Source organism: Mastigoproctus giganteus, chromosome 10 (assembly GCF_048544385.1).
Source record: "Mastigoproctus giganteus isolate SK-2022 chromosome 10, ASM4854438v1, whole genome shotgun sequence".
NCBI lineage: Eukaryota > Metazoa > Arthropoda > Arachnida > Uropygi > Thelyphonidae > Mastigoproctus > Mastigoproctus giganteus.
Window position 1 is genome coordinate 125,377,624 of NC_143584.1, and position 17,400 is coordinate 125,395,023.

Below are 17,400 nucleotides of genomic sequence, written 5' to 3' on the forward strand. Positions count from 1 at the left end.
GAGAGATCATTAATACTTGAGTTGGAAGAAAAATGGGATGCTAGCAGGTCAGCTTTATCCTTGGCTGAAGCGACAACAGAACCATCTGGTTTGGACAGAGGTGGGAGCAGAGATGGGTAAAGGTTGCTGCAATAGCTTTGGCAAGAGACCAGAATGCTCGGCTACCATTAGGGCAAGAAGCAAGTTTTCTACTCTTAGCCTGTTCAAACTCTAGTTTGGACTGATTAATAACTGCTTTACAATTGTGGCGAACTTTGGTGTAGGCAGAAAATGAAACTGAAGATTTAGAAACAAGCCAATTAAAATATGCAACATTCTTCTCTTGAGCAGCCTTAGCACATTTATTGGAAAACCAAGGTTTAGATAAAGGACGAGATTTTAAAGAAGACTGTGTGATAAAGGATTCCATTCCTGCAAGAATAATTTCAATGACACGATCTGAGCAAACGTTGACATAAGAAGTTTTGAAACAGTAATCTGACCAAGGAAAAGAAATCTTGCAGGTCATCCCATTTTGCATTCTTGTAATGCCAAACAACACTAAAGGCTCCATTGGAGAAGAGACAATCACCAAGTTGTGATCTGAAATGCCTAAAGGACCTCTCACTTCAATCGTGTACTTAGAAGGGTTGTTTGTGAGAAAAAGATCAAGCGTGTTGGCTATATGATTGGGATTGTCCGGTATTCTTGTAGGTAAATGAACAATCTGTGCAAGGTCATTAGTAATTGCAAAAGCCTTAGCATCTCGACCAGCTGGGTCGGTGTGACTAGAAAATGGAAGCCAGCTGGAGTTGTGAACATTGAATCACCAAGGAAAATTACCTCACTGTTAGGAAAGTTGGACTGGAGAAAGTCAAGTTGCAAAGAGAGGAAGTCAAAGAGCTCCAAGTGATTAGTGGAGTTGGGAGAACGGTAAAGACAACAGATGAATTTGACACAATGAGGTAGAGAGATTTTAAGCCAGAGAAGATCAAAGAGAGGAGATTCCAAATTGCCAAATCTCTGACAGGGAATATCAGAACGGACATATGCACAAGTACCACCTTTGAGGCGAAAGGAATCATACAGCGAATAATTTGGGCATCTGAGATGAGCAGTAGTTGAATCAACCGATAACTGAGGTTCTGTCAGAAAAAGTACATGAGGTTTGGCAGACTGTAAGTGGAAATGGACATCGTTGAGATTAAAATTTAGACCATGTATATTTGTGAAATGAATTAGGAACTGTTTGGGAGGTTTAGATCTTTTCGCAGATGAGCTTGCTCTATATGTTTGACAATTCATGGTGTATTCCATAGTAAGAAAAAGTGGGTGGGACATGCTGTGTGAAGTAATGAAATTTTTGGATATGGTATACACATTGTAAGAATATACCCAGATTCTTGACATAACATGGCCTCAACAATGCCCCCCCCCCCACACACACACTACTCGGACTCCTTCCAATCACTATCTGGCAGAGTAGAGGTAGCAAGATTATACACTAGCTGATCCGGAAGCCTCCTAGAGAGTTACCAATAGGTTCGGTCCGGTGTACTAACTAGCGACTGGCCTGCGAACACCGTTTTAGAGCTGTACCCTCGAAATGTAAGGAATAATGGATCTCACCACAATGTTCATCATAACCTCAAAAGTCATCAATCATACTCATGATGGAAGAGATGGGGAAGGGTTGACCGGAACTTCGCTCTAGAGACTAAACATGGGTTCCACCACTTCAATAAGCAAAGTGGTGGTATGCTTATTGGAGGCTTGATGCACCGGTTGATGAGAATCATCTACCACCTAGGATCATTTGATCACTTTTGAAAATAAACCATTCAAAGATGGTGAATTTGTTAAGCGTTGTTTGTTAAAAGTTGTGGAAGAAATTTGTCCGGAGAAACAAACAGTGATACAAGATATTAGTTTGTCTCGACAAACAATTATGCGAAGAGTAGAAGAGATTGGAAAGAATTTGTTTGAACAACTTTTTGAAAACATAAAACAAATGAAAATATTTTAGTGTTGCCAGTAGAACAGAACACAATACTGATGTAAATGACACAGCCCAACTCCTCATCTTCATACATGGAATTAATGATAATTTTGTACCAGTTAAAGATTTAGCTGATCTACAGAGTATGCGTGGAACAACTACAGGTAAGTCCTTTTTTGAAAATTTTTGCCAATCTATTGAAAAATTAGGATTAAATATTAAAAACCTGGTAGGAGTCACAACTGTCGGTGCAAAAAATTGGTAAAAACATTGGGCTTATGGGTAGAATAACCAAGAAAATGATAGATATCGGAGCTGAAACTCTGATTGGAATTCACTGCATTGTGCATCAAGAAGCTCTTTATGGGAAAGTGTTGGATTTACAGTTGAAATAACCACTTCACAATATGAAGTGGTTATTTCAACTGTAAAATTTACAAGATCACATGGCCTTAATGTGGCTGTTGAAACATCACCAAATGTTTCAACACAGAAAAAGGGAAACCAATAAAACAACTATCAAATATGGAATGGCTGGTTTGATCTTGCAATTCATACATACATTTCTAGTAATTTAAATGCTCTTAATTTAAAACTAAAAGGGAAAAGAAAATTGGTCTGATTTGTTTGATGACATCAAATCATTTCAGAATAAGTAGTTATTATTTAAATCCCAGTTGAGCAAGACAATTTAGTTCATTTTCAGTGTTGTACTGAGCTAAAGGAGAAACACATTTCCAAAGAATCGCTGCCTTTCGTTATTACAGTTACTTTTTGACAAGTTCGAAAATATAAAATCCCATGAAGAAACAAGCTTTTGTTGAGAACCCATTTACTTCTACGGCTGAAAATTACAATCCCAGATTGCAACTTGAAATTATTGAGCTTCAAGCCAAAATATGATTCAAAAATAAGTATATAGACTGCAAAAATAAACTATTTGAATTCTACAAGGGTTTCCCATCTGAATATTTTCTGCTAATAAAAGAAAATGAAATGAAAATGGCCACTTTATCCGGATCAACGTATGTTTGCAAGCAGAATTTTTTTCACTCGTAAAATCAAATAAATACACTGTGCAGCCACGTTATTTGCCACACCCCTGCTGTGCATACAAATGGTTTGTCCTGCACTGTTGCAAGTCGCACAGTTGTTCTGCATTTATATCCACAAGTGTGGATATAAATGCAGAACAACCTTTCTAGTATCAGTTAAGCGTACAAACTGTAGCAAGAATGAGGAAAAGGAGTGATCTAACAGACTTCGAACATGGCATGGTAGTAGGTGCAAGACGTGTTGGACAAAGCATCTCTGAAATGGCAGTTCTCCTGAACTTTTCACGCCCCACAATTTCAAGACTGTATCAAGAATGGTGCAACGAACAGAAATCATCCTCTCAATGGCACTTCTGTGGAAGAAAATCGCTTGTTGATGAGAGAGGTCAGAGGAGGATGGCTAGAATTGTGCAAGCAAACAGACGGGGTCAGAATTCAACCTTGGTGCACAGAACAAAATTTTGCAACAGACCACTAGTCACTTTGTCGCGAATGGGCTACAACAGGCAACGGCCACATTGCATGCCATTGTTATCATTAAAGAACAAGAGAGCACGCCTCCTCTGGGCACAGTAACACCAGCGCTGGACTATTGAGGATTGGAAAACATTGCTTGGTCTGACAATTCGAAGTTCCTGGTGCATCAAGTTGATGGAAGGCTCAGAATTTGGTGAAAACAACATGAATACATGGACCTGTTATATCTAACGACTGCTGTTCAAGGTGGTAGGGGCAGTGTTATGGCATGGGGAATGTTTTCTTGGCACACGTTGAGTCCATTGATACCCATAGATCGACGTCTGAATGCCACATCGTGGTACCTCCGTAGCCAGGTGGGCAGGAGCAGCAGTGCATAGCACACGCTTCTTGATTAGACCGGGGGTTCGAGCCTGTGAGCCACCAAATATGGAGGATGCGGAAAGGTCAGGGAATTACCACCGCATATCCCCGGAGCAATATGGCCTTAGTTGCTAATGCTCCTAAAAACCAAATAACAACAACAACAACAGCCACATCATTCCTGACCAAGTGTATCCGTTGATGTCGACAGTTTCTTCCAGTATGATAATGTGGTGGTGTACAAAGCCCGAATCAGTATGGAATAGTTCCAGGAACATGATAATGACTTTTCTTTTTTGCAGTGGCCCGTTCAGTCCCTGGATCTCAATCCTATTGAACATCTTTGTGATGAGCTGGAAAGGGCTATTCACTATAGGCCTACACCTCTGTCGAATCTCAAGGAACTGTGTGACAAACTCGTGTCTGCACAGTACTCCATTCCTGCACGTTTTCAGCATCTTGTTCAATCCATGCCTATATAAATTCAGGCTGTTTTGAATGCTAAAGGAGGCTCAACACTCTACTAGATAGGTGTACGTAATAAAGTGGCAGCACAGTGTATTTAAAAGGAAAGAATTATTTAAAAGGAAAGAATAACAGATGAGCATTTTTTTTTTTTTTTTTTTATGAAAACCCTGAACATGAGAGGTATAAGAACCTATAGTACCGTGCATGAGTTGAGAAGACGAAAAAAGATATTTGTTGACATTAGACTTGAACTTCTGTACAGTACACTGTAATTTTCAGAAAATATGTCTGAAGGAAGGTTGTTTCAGAAAACGGCAGTTGAATGGATAAACAAGGAATGTGAAAAGTTGGTTCTGTGGGTTTGAAGTTGAACAGTAAATGGATGTTGATTAGTTGCGGCATATGTTCAAACTGTTTTGAAAAAGAGAGTTTGAATTATAGAAGCAAATTCAGAACAGTGCCCATGGAAGTATCTGTAGAAAAGGCGTGCAGCAGAAACAGTACGTCCATGAGACACAGTGGAAGAGACTCTGTTAGAGATGAGTCATTAGTTAACCTAACTGACCTCTGCTGAATGGAATCTAGAAGCCTGAGAGAGGTTTTTGGGACACCGCCCCGAATGTGGGAACAATATTCCATGGTAGGGCGGATTTCCGATTTGTACCGAGTGAACAGCTGTTTGGAAGAAAAGTAACGTCGAGAGCGAAAGAGAAAACCAAGTTTTTTAGATGCAGAGGAAGCAATATTTGTAATGTGCTTGTGCCAAAAGAGATTAGAAGTCAGGATAATCCCTCAGAGATATCATCTTGCCTAGAAATCGGAGTGTCACCAAAGATAAGCATAAGAGCAGAAGAATCCTTTTTGCGAGATATAAGACAAGATTGACTTTTAGAAGGATTGAAATCAACTAAGTTGTTTTTGCCACACTGGAGAATTACCCGCATATTTGCATTTAAGGAATTGATTGCGGATATTCAAGAAGCTGAAGCTGATTGAGCAGGGCAAGGTTTCTCAAACTGGAAAGTGGAATGCAATGTGCTATCATTGGAAAAACTATAGATAGGATTTCCAGTCAAGGGAAGAAAGTCATTAATATACTGCACAAGAGGAAAAGAGTGGGGGAAAGAACTGAACCTTTGGGGACACCAGCATTAGTGGAGAAGTTAGACGACAGAGCCATTTACCATCACCCTCCATGAGCGGTCAGAGAGAAAACTGGATAACCAATTACAAAAACCAGTTGACAAACCAAAAGATGGAAGCTTGTTTAGAAGATCTTTATGCCAAACATGATCGAAAGCCTTTGAGATGTCAAGAGCAACTGCTTGTGCTTCACCAAACTTTTCCATTGAATTTGTCCATAAATTGATAACATTGGCCAGAATATCACCGGTGGATCGACAGTGATGGAATCCATACTGGCGATCGTTGATCAGGCAGAATGTTTCTAGATAGTTTAAGAGTTGACGGTTAAGTGATTTTTCCATTACTTTAGAAAGATTAGAAGTAATCGGATTTGAGGGATTTGTCACCCTTTGTAGGAACTGGCTGGATATGAGCAAATTTCCAAGCAGAAGGAAAAACACATTTGGAATAAGAAAGTGAATGAAGGTGGCATAGAACAGGAGTAAGCTCAGGAGCACAGGTTTTGAAAACAACTGGAGAAATACTATCAGGACCTGGAGCTCCTTCGAGAAATACCATTAGGACATAATCTTCATTATGTATTGAGATTGGCGTCACAAATTTTCAACCAAATTTTGAACAATTATTTAAAATTATCCAGCCTCAATCATCTCATTAAATGTTAAGTTTTGTCCAGTAAATGTTTTTTTTATTGTACTTCATAAAATTTTTGAATATTTCAATTTTAGGTTTATTATTATATTTATTTATTTATTCACCTTAATATTGAAAAGCAGTGATCCTTTTCAGGTTGTAAATTTCTTAAAATGAGTATTTAAAAGCAAAAGTAAAGTATATTTTTTTTTTAAAACAAAAGTGAAGTATTTCAAAAAGAAACAAAAGTAAAGTGTTTAAAAAAAAAAAAAAAAGTCAGTCAGTTATCATTTTTATAATTTTAATAAAATTTAAAAAATAAATCACTCACATGGATTTGTTGCACATAAAAGTGCTGGGAACTTGCATTTTTTTATATATACTGTAGCTTGAAAAGAAAAAACAGTAACATGAAAATAGAAACTTCCTTTTCCGAATAACAAGATGTTACTTTTAAAAAATGTAAACTCGTAATTAAAAAAATGTGACACAAATCTAACTTTGAATAAGGCCCTCGTATAGAAAAAGGTTGGACACCACTCTTCTAGCACATCCACTAATACATCTGACCTTAACACACATCACAGGAGAAGATTCAAATGCAGACAAGCTGTTTGCTTTCGTAAAATTTGCTGGTCACTATAACCACATATAATGAATCTGAAACTGAAAAATAAACATTAACTTTAAATAATTTTAGGCACAATATAGCGACAGTAGCTGTTGTGTTGATAAACTCACACAAACAACAATGGTCATTCATGTCTAGTGGACGAATGTAATTTATCCTTTTCTTCTAGTGTTAACATATACAAAGAATTCCTCGCTGCATTTCTTTGCACTCTTACCCAAAGCCTTCTTATAATCTGGCTTGGCCTGCCTAACCCTCAAGTAACTTGGTTACACACCAGTTTGTACTACTTATTGTATAACTGTGTATTCCCTGATAATTTTTCTTCAAATCCTTTCAGTGCTGAACCTTTTAATTCCAGTAAAGACTGGTATGATGGGTTCCATAAGCATTGCAACCTGCTTAACATTGCTAACCAGGAGAAAGTGACCAGTGCTGATGTGGAAAGGATCTGAAAAACTTAAGAAGGCACTTCTTAAATTTTGGATAGTGAAAAAGGTGGTTACTTTCTTCAAAAGGTGTTTAATTTGATTAATGTGGTCTATTTTGGGAGAGAATGCCAAAGAGAACTTTTATTTCTAGCAAAGAAAAATCCATGCCTAGATTTATTATGTCAAAAGATTGACAGTGATGCTGGGTGGGAATGCTGCTGGCGAGTCCAAGTTGATGAAAGTGGAATCAAGTAATATATAAATTTACATGAAAGATAGTATTATATAAAATAAAGTAAAAACTAATTTTTTTTATGATTTTTTTTTTTTAAATTCTGATTTGTTTTCTGAAATAATTCACTCTAATATGAAAAGGGTTAAGGGTAGTGATGTGGAAATTTACCCCATACCCAACTAGTTAATAGTGATTATTAAAAAAATAAAAAATAAAACAATCAAATAATAAATTAATCCTATCTTTTAGCATTTCTTAGTACAAACATATCATAGATATATGCACATCCAAAAAATGTTTTACTCCTGGCATATTATTTTTCTGCTATGCAGCTGTTAACTCTGAGTAAATCTCTTTTGTGAATGTGAAGTATTATGAATAAATCTCTGTTGAGAATGTGATATATGAATAAATATCTCTCTCTCTCTCTCTCTCTCTCTCTCTCTCTCTCTCTCTCTCTCTCTCTCTGTGAGCATTATTGAACTTTTTTTTTTTTTTTTCATTTTCTTAATTTCAGGCTTTTCACCATAAGAAAAAGAGAAAAGAATCAAAAAGGCTATCAAACAAGAATTTCAGATCTCCAGATGCAAATGAGCATAACTGGCCAAAAAGATAGATCATCATGAGGAAGTCGCAGATGTCCTGTAGATACCTTGTATATGTTTATAAAGATACTTTTTTTTTATTTAGACCATGTAAATATTATTCCTTTAGGTAAAAACAAAAAAAAAAGCTCCATTTAGGTTGCATGATTATCAGTTAATATTAAAATTATCATGGTACAAATATAAAGAGCAAGCCTAAACCATCTGTACCACTGAAAGCTGGAACTCTTGTTTTGAGTTGATGTTCAGTACTACTATTAATCTGTCTGGATCTTGTAAAGAATCGAATTTCTACCCTTTGAGCTGCAATATAACCTTGGGAAAACAAAGAAGTTACAGAGGGTGGAAAACTACAACCAATTTACTCTTGTGCAAAACTGCTGCACAGCCAAAGCAGTGTACACAAGTACATTATCATGTTGCAGCAATCAGCCCTAATTATGTCACTGTTTCAATAGTAGTTTTTAAAAAAAAACATAGCACGTTGTTTTCTCCTAAATTCTTGATGAAAAATGCCGTGTCAAAAACGCAACACGCTTCACACTGGACCTCATATGCCTCACTTTTTTCAGACGTAAAGAAGAGGGGGAACTCTTCCACTAGGACAACTGTTGCTTTATTTCTGGGTTATAACTATAAACCCCCCCTCCCCACACCATTGTTACCTTGAATATGATGCTTTTGTCCCTTGCAACATAGCCTTTAGACATAATTCAGCAGTTCCATCACACAGGAAAACAAGTTTTTCTCTGCTTGAGGCAGAGAAAAACTTGTTTGCTGAAAAGTACTCTGTATGACAGGTCAAACATCCCAACCGTATCATTAATAATATGTCCTCAATCTTTGTGAATGACTTGTTACCATGCTTTTATCAGTGGCTCAACGATGCATGACCTAAATCTGAAAACTACTTGTGCCTTCCATGGACTTGTCATCACTGAACTCTGGTTTGCTGAGTTTAATGCAAAACTTGATGCAAATTCTTCACTCGTTCACATCAGTGATTCACTAATCACATTAATCCCTGCACCTATACAAATATATTGAGAAGTGAGGAGAGTAGCTCTGTGCAGGCGAAGTTTTTACGTCTCGAGCTAATAGAGAAGTTTTTCTTAAATTTTTTTTTGCTGTTTTATTGACTTAAATTGGCATATTAATTTATTTTCTAGAAACAGCTTTATATTCCTAGTTACGATACATAGTTTATTTTGAACTTAGATAGAGATTTTGTACATTATTACTTAGTATCAGTAAGGATATCCATGTGTTGGAAAAAATTTTGCAGCTCCGGCGAACGCTAAGGTTTTAATTATATTTAGCCATTTTATTGACTTAATTGTTATATTAAATTATTTTCTATAAGTAGCTTATAGTTCTAGTCAAGCTCCTTGGTTTATTTTGAATTTAGATAGCGATTTTGAAAGTTAATACTTAATGTCCGTAGATTTACAGTTCGTAACTTGCCACCATTGTTGTACGATACAACATATATCCAGAACTAGATAGCAAAACACAGTTTTGCTATCTAGTTCTGGATCTGTTGATCCAGAATCTAGTTAGTTGATCTGTTAATCGATTAATCAGTAAAATTTATTAATCTTATTAAATTTCATTGTCAATTAAATTGTACTTAAACGGAATCATGATCCGGACTGGAGCAGCAAAGCAATGATCACAGATTAGCCAGAGTGCTGTGGCTTGGGGGAAAACTGATGGGGACGATTCTCCAACACATTAGTTTTAAAATATGCATGAAGTGTGAAATGTTTGCTGATCTCTCTAGAACAGGACATTGTCTAGCCAAGGAGGATGTCTTTGTGTGTGCTAGGTGCAGAAACTGTGAGGAAATTAGGTGCCAGCTCAGCATTCTGATGGGCATCTATGAGAGTTTCGGGTGTGGGATGGATACTCTCGAGAAAATTAATAAGAGGGGCCCCACCAAGCTCTCAGCTGCCTAACTCAATGCCAGAGCTCACTACTGTGCATCAGGCAACAGCGGCAATCTCCAAGGCAGAATGCACTGGTCCCACAGGAACTAGTTATTGTTGGTGACTCTATTGTAAAGTGTATTCGTGTCAAACGGCACCAGGGGTTTTCTCCCATCTCCGCATTGTATACATTGTCATGTGAAACAACACTGTTGAGGCCAGAGATTTAAGTGTATGGATTTTGTACATGTGTACTGTCATGTACCGTTGTTCATCTGGTCATTTAGCTGCTGGACCCCTACTGAGGCCCAACGTTGCCCACACTTGGCCCTGTGGAGGCAGACCAGATACACCAGTATTACAATTATTTACTCTGGCAGGTCCTGCCACCTAATTTCCTGAGATTTCAGTGGCTAGGGCCTATGTAAAAAAAAAAAAAAAAAAAATGGGGTAGACACTAGAGGTTTAGGTAAGGCCGAGATAGGTTTTAAACGAAGGTTAGGTTAATTTTTCACATTGAAGTTTAGCAGCTTGCAGTTGGGACATTCACGGTCGGAAAGGTAGAGTGGGGGAAGACTGAAGATTGGGGGGAACAGGTAGAAGTATGGGAACGAAAGAGAAGGCGATCAGGAGTGTCAGTGGAGCAAGCCCCACCAGGGAGAAAAGTGGATCAGGGGAGGGGATGAGACAGAGGCCCTTCCCTGCCTAGGGATGGGGTTTTAAAAGTGAACTGAGAAAAGGTGCCCAGTTCAGAACACCAGGCGACGTGCTGCAGTAGAGTTGCTGTGGTCATGTGGTCCAGTCATTGAATCGCACATGGGAGAAAGAGTCCCGTCCAGAGAGAGATCATTGTGTAGTAGGAGTCCACATATATGGTGTCGGATCGTCTATCATTTGCGATGGATGTTCAATCCTAGGAGAGAGAGTGAGTGAGGTCCCACCATAACGGCCATAGTCTGGTTCAGTTTGGATGCTCATGTGCAGGGAGCCCTGGGCTAACGGCATGCATTATTGATTGCAATTTGTGTTCTCCTTGCAAATTTGGCGGGCGCACTATATTCATTGAAGCTGTCCAGGAGATGGTGTTCCCGGTCCCGAGGTAAGTAAGTTAGCCTGGTGATTAGGCTTCCACGCAGGTCGTACAGTGGGCATTGGTGCGTCAAATGTTGCCAGCTCTCGCGTTCCCCATATGAACAATGTGGGTCCTTCACAAGCCAAAAGGCTGCAAGTTTTTCATTGAAAGGTCCGTGACCCGTCAGGAGGTAAATGGAGTGCAGTCCTGGGTGGAACCAAGGAGGCGGTGATTTAGGATAAACTTTGTGTATGTCCGGAAGAAATTTCCTTGTCACTTCTCCTTTGGTGCTGTTTGTCCAGTGGGTTTGCCATTCTTGTTTTAGATCCAGGTCCAGCGGGAGAACCCCCGCCAGCACCTGGAGCGCATGCATACTGACAGTCCTGCATGCGCGGGTTATTGTTAGAAGGATTGATCTCTGGATTGAATCAACAATTCTTTTATTTATGGCCATGGCTGTCTTGTGGAACCAGATTAGAGCAGCATATGAGATTGCTGGTATAATGTAGCCTTATAGTTTTAAGAATTTTTATTCTTAGTTGCTTGAGATGAGGTTGGAAGGAGAGATTGTTGTCAAGGATGACACCTAGATATTTCATTTGGGTGGTAAGCTTTATCGTTTTTCCTTTTATTTTAATTTGCGGAGGTCTGATATTTAATGATCCTTTGAGAAGGATCGACGTTTTTGTCGGTTCAATTTGTAGGAAGTTTTCTTCTGCCCATTGTAGGATCTCTAGGGCATGGTTTGCCTGTATCTCCAGTTGGGCCCTGGAGTCTGCCGCCACCATTAGTGCAAGGTCATCTGCAAAGGCTTGACACTTTACTTCCCCCAAGTTGGTGTCAAGGAAGTCGTCGAAGACTATATTCCAAAGCAGGGGGCCAAGAATGGACCCCATGCGGGCATCCTCTATGGATATTTCTTGTTATTCTTTGGAAGGGCGCTATGACTTCAATTCTTCTTTGGGACAGGTATGCTTTGATAGTATTGTAAAGGCTTATGGGAGCATACGCTTTGCAGAGTCTGCTAAGGACGCTCGCCCACCAGAGGGAGTCGAACGCCCTAGCAAAATCCACAGCGATCACCAGAAAGTATTTACTTTGGCATGCATTGGCAGTATTTATAAGGTTCCTGATGGCTTCGATTGTTGACAGTGCCGGCCTGAGGCCATATTGGTTTGTTGCCTCAAGGTTTGCTGTCGAGTAATACTGTTGAATCCGCTTGTATAAAAGTTTCATAGAGCTTGCTCAAGACCAACAGCAAAGCAATGGGCCGATAGGAGGTCGGAAGAGTTGGGTTTCTCTTAGGATTTTTTAGGATTAATTTAGTATTGGCAATTTTCCAGTCCTTGGGGAAGTACCCCTGTTTCAGACAACAGTTATAGAGTCGAAGTAGGAGTCCTGGTGTTAAATCCACAACACGCTTAATGATTTCCGGTTCAAGCATATCCTTGCCTGGGCATTTCCTAGTTTTTATCTGCACAGCAGCGCTCTGAAGCTGTTCCTGGTTATCAGTGGCATAGTCATCGTTTTCTTTAAAAAGGCCTGCGTTGTGCTTGTGACTGCGGGTAAGCCTGCTCCTTGAAGATGGAGTTGAGGATGTTTTCAGTCAACTGCTCCCACGATGTAAGCAGTCCCTGCGGTGTTCTGGTAGTAGTAAGGATTTCCCCCCTGGGGAGTGTTGGTGGTAACTTTATATACCACCCCCCAACGGTCTGTGTTTCCCATGTTGGAGACGAGTTGCTCCCAGGAGTTTCGTTTGCTGCTTTTGATTGAGTCCGTATACAGGTTTCTGGCAGCCTTGTAGCGCTGTCTCATGACTTCTACTTCAGCTTCTGGCCAAGAGCGCCGGGCTCTTTGAAATTCTTTTCTGTGCATGATGACCTCCTTCTGCAGTGACTGCAGATCCCAATTCCACCAAGGCACTGCCCCTGGGGATGGAATTTTCTTCTTAATTGCTATCTTGCTGACTTTGGTGATGAGTTCCGTAATCTTTCGTTGAAAGAGATCTGGATCCTCTTCAAGCACCAGGTCCTGCTGTCCAGCATTTACTGCTGTGAGGAGCTTCTCAGCAAAGAGATTCCAGTCTGCCTTGTTTATTGCATATCGGTTGTCCAGTTGTCTTGGGATCGGAGTTCTGGTTAGTGACCTAGAGATTTTCAGCGTGATGACACAGTGATCGGAGGTTGTCCAGGAATTTTCTACCCTCCAGTCGAAGACGTGGGCGGCCATGTTGGTGGATGCAAGTGAGATATCAATCGTTGCCTCCCACAGTGTATTGCAAAAGGTGGGGAGTTGGTGTGGCTGGTTGAGTATGGCTAGGGTGACCCCACAAGGAAGTTTTCCAAGAGCTGGCCATTTGTTTCTCTTCTATCTTCGGTTGCACTATGCCAGGCAGGCGAGCGGCAATTGACATCTGCTCCGACGATGATTTTCTGGTTTGGAAGGACATCCAAGAGGTGTTGAAGGTAGTTTATGGCAAAAGTGATTTCTACCCCCAGTCTACAATATAAGGAGACCACATAGAAGGAACCTATGGGTGTGATTACGTGGGCACAACTGCCCAAGTTGTACATAACTGCGTCACTTTGTGGCTCTTCTATTAGGATTCCTGATGAGCACTGCCGCCCATTGAGTGTCTTCATCACACTGAATGGTCTTGTAAGTCAAAGGGTACCCCCTCTACCTTTTTTGCATTGGAATAGGGCTCTTGGACAATAATTATATCTGCATTTTCCTCTTCGGCCTTCACTCTGAGCTGGTCAGCCACTCCTCTGGCCCGCTGTGCGTCGTGCTGAAAGATTTTGATTTCCGTGGTATTGAATTGTTTTGGCCTAGTTCCCATAATCGGTCCTACGCTGGTACATACTCTTGGCATTTGTATACGAGGGGCACTTGGGATCTCTTATGGAATGATTGCTATTCATTTTCGCTGCCTTGCAGTTTGCACAGATGGGTTCTTTGGACTTGTTTGGGCAGCTATTAAAGTTGTGCCCTTTGTCGGAGCAGTGGCCGCATGTTGTTTGAACACAGGTGTGGGAAGTGGTCGAACCTGCAACATTTAAAGCATTTGGGAACGATCACATGTTCCCTGAAGCGGTGACAGCTCCACTTGATGTATATTCTCGTTTGGGTTTTTATCGCTTGCCAGGCCTCAGGGGAGAACTCCACAATCCAGTTATTGGCATTTCTGTCTTTAGGCTTGGTCCCATATTTTGGAATTACTGACCTTTGCAGGTTTTGGTTCCTTGTATAGATCTCCTCTGTTAGTTGTTGTGGGGTAATATTCTTTCCAACGTCAAAAATAATGGCAGTTGGTCCCCTTCTTTTTGGCAGCTCTGCAGTTAAGCCTAAAGTCGCGATTTTAGGATTCCCTATTATTCCTTGTATTTCTCTCTCGTCTCAGTTTCTATCGCTATTCCCGTACCTGTAATCTTCCTTATTCACTTGATTCGTGTTGTCTTGAAGTCGTCTTTCATTGATTCCATTATTTTAGTTTTAATTTCCTAACTGGTGGTTGCTGGTTCACTCTCCTTCGGTCTTAGGATGTTCAAATTTGGCCGCTGGACAGGTGGTTTCTTTTTTGTTTGTGATACATCTGCCGAGGGAGAGGGAGCAGCGGGTGGCCTCAGCGCATCAGAGTAAGAGAGAGAGAGCGCTGTGGCATTTGCTTTTCTCTCCTATGAAAGCTTCAAGCTTAGCTTTCGCCTTTTCTTGTTGGAGGTGTTCGTTCATTGCGATGGTTTCCAGTTTGTTCCAAAGGATTACTATGTCTCCTCTGATGGCCGTAGTGATCCTATTGTTGTCTTTCATTATATTTTCCAGCTTGGTTCGAAGTACCGAGACCTGATCCAACACAGTATTTTTGTCAGTAGTGGGAGCTGGGAGAGGGCGAGCTGGAGTTGCAGGGGAGGCCTGCACATATCTGTCCAAGGATTCATTTGCAGCAGGCGGGACACGCAGGACTGGAGTGGCAGTGTGTAAGCTAGAGGAGATAGCTGCAGTAGTCGAGTGAGCTGGTGTTGCGGGTGGGAGCTGAAAAGCTGGAGTTGATGCAGGTGGAGCATTAGCAAGGGACTCCAGGATGGAAAGCAGCCACTGGTGTGGACATGTAAAGTCCAGTTCACCCGTGGAGGACTGGTCCGGTTGAGTAGCACAAGGGCTTCTGTTTCTGTCTTGTCAAGGGATTTTTAGTAAGTTCTACGTTAGTAACAGCTTCAGCATGGCTTCATTTATCGAACTCGATGGAATTCACCCGGCTGTTACTGACATGCCGCCTTCTACTACTCTGCAGCGGGCAAGGTGGCGTCGAGTGGGAGTCAAGCAGCAGTTTGAGAGGGGAATCCACGGCTGAGTGGGAAGGGCTCCCTTGCCCATACGCCGGCTTTTTTCAGCAGCATGCAATGAATTTCGCACGAGCTGCGCTTGATAATTTTTTCAGACTTAAATAAGAAAGACCTGAGCAGCTTTGGCAAATTTGTCATTTGCATTTGGAGCGTTTAATGTATGCACCTTTGTTTTCTTCGTTGGTTTCTTTTTTTTGCAAAATCTGCAGATATTTGCATTTTTAAAACTATTTTCTCCTTCCATAATAAACAAAACAACTGGACGTGAGGACTACGTGTTTGGTAGTTACACAAAACTTAAGCCTGTTAGTCGCTGTAGCGAAACAGCTTTCTTCAATTGTGAACGGGACCTCCTGCTGTAGAGTATGCCGCAGGCAGGGAGGTGACATGAAATGGAGAGAGGGAGAATGAAGGGAAAATGTTATTGGTCAGTGAATCTAGTGTCCACTAACTGCAAATTAGGCTATACAAGAATAACTACAAGCTAGCGTGTATCTTGAAGAAGTGCTTTGTCCCAAGCCAAAAGGAGAAATATACAAAATACTTAACTTTTGCTGGAGCAACGCAGCTGAAACTTCATACACGAATAGACGGGCGTTCATCGATGGTTACTGGATCACTTCAATGGTCGAGCATTTAATATAATTCACTTAAGTTACTTTTGATTAAGAGCGCTAAACACACACGGTATACTAATAGGCGCCGCCTCGACTCTTGTCAGTGAGACAGGGAAAATATGCAAAAAGAATAGGTGGAACAGGACCAGGGTATGTCTGCCAGGGACAAAAGTTGATGACGTAGAGAAGATATCTTTTAAGGGCACAAAGGGTGATATTGTATATGTTGGCACTAATGACCTTAAGAGTGAGAGATCTGCAGATTTTCTTAACAAGTACAGATCAATGTTGAAAAAAAGCCGGGAATTAGGGTTGAATTTGAAAGTGTCTGCAATTCTGCCTAGACACGATAGGAGGGAGTGTGTGATGAGAGCCTTGTCAATCACTTCGGCCCTGGAGAGATTGTGCAAGGCTCATGAGGTAGAATTTTTTTTCAGTATGGTCTGTGCTTGCTAACAGGAGAAACTGCTTCTACAGGGATGGGATACACTTAAATGGAAAGGATGCAAGAATATAGGCTGATGCTATCAAGACAGTGTTAGGTGGGCAAAGGCAAAAGCGTTTCTTGCACTGCTTCTGTTGTAATGAGCAGCAGCCTAGAGAGCAAGTTGCTGGGAACTTCAAGAGCTGCTGCTGAGAGTTGTCGTGGAACAAATAAATACATGGGCTGTGTTAGCGTAACTAAGAGTAAGAACAGGTGCCTGTATACTTGCATATACACCAATGCTAGAAGTATAGCAAATAAATTTGGTGAATTTGAAGTATTGATTAAAGCATCAAGGCAGATATTGTTGGGATATCAGACGTGGTGTCACACAGATATAAGCAGTGCAGAATGGGAATTTGGGGAGTACAATGTGTACAGAAAGGATAGGAAGGGAAGAGGTTATGCTCTTAGTTAAGAAACATCTAACGAAGTGCATCTAATTGACATGGGTGCACAGTGCAGTATTGACTCGTTTTGGTGTGTGATATAAACTGGGAAAGGGAAAACAAGAGTAGGAATGTGTTATAGGCCTAATGACTGATTTGTACAATCAACAATTGTGCAGAGAAATAGTGGGCCAGTAAACCAGAATGTCTTGTGGTGGGGGATTTTAACTTTACAGATATTGACTGGAACTTGTGGTTGGTCACTCGCACACTAGCAAGACTTGTGGATTTTTTGGAGGATTGTTTTCTACTGCAACATGTTTGAGGGGCAACCAGAGGGGGGGGGGGAATACTCTTGATCTGATTATCAGCAGTGATGACGCATGCATTAGGAATTTGCAGATAAAGGAAACAATAGGTGAGAGTGATCACAGTCTACTGATGTATTTACTTAAAGATGTAACTAACTTCAAGGGTAAAGGGAAGAGTTTTTGTTTTCGTAAAGGTGACTATGGTGGTCTCAGGTAATTTTTGAATTCTATACA

At 40.6% G+C, this 17,400-nt stretch overlaps 1 protein-coding gene across 1 annotated transcript in view; it reads left to right on the plus strand.

Moving 5' to 3' along the window:
* The window catches only part of Rrp6 (exosome component Rrp6), a 260,374-nt gene extending 252,326 nt beyond the window's left edge, over window positions 1-8,048 (plus strand). The window contains exon 21 of the mRNA XM_090383738.1: window positions 7,935-8,048. Within this exon, the coding sequence (XP_090239864.1) occupies window positions 7,935-8,033 (99 nt within the window). The 3' untranslated portion in view covers window positions 8,034-8,048. The remainder of the gene's footprint in view (window positions 1-7,934) is intronic.
* Window positions 8,049-17,400: the final 9,352 nt, after the last annotated feature.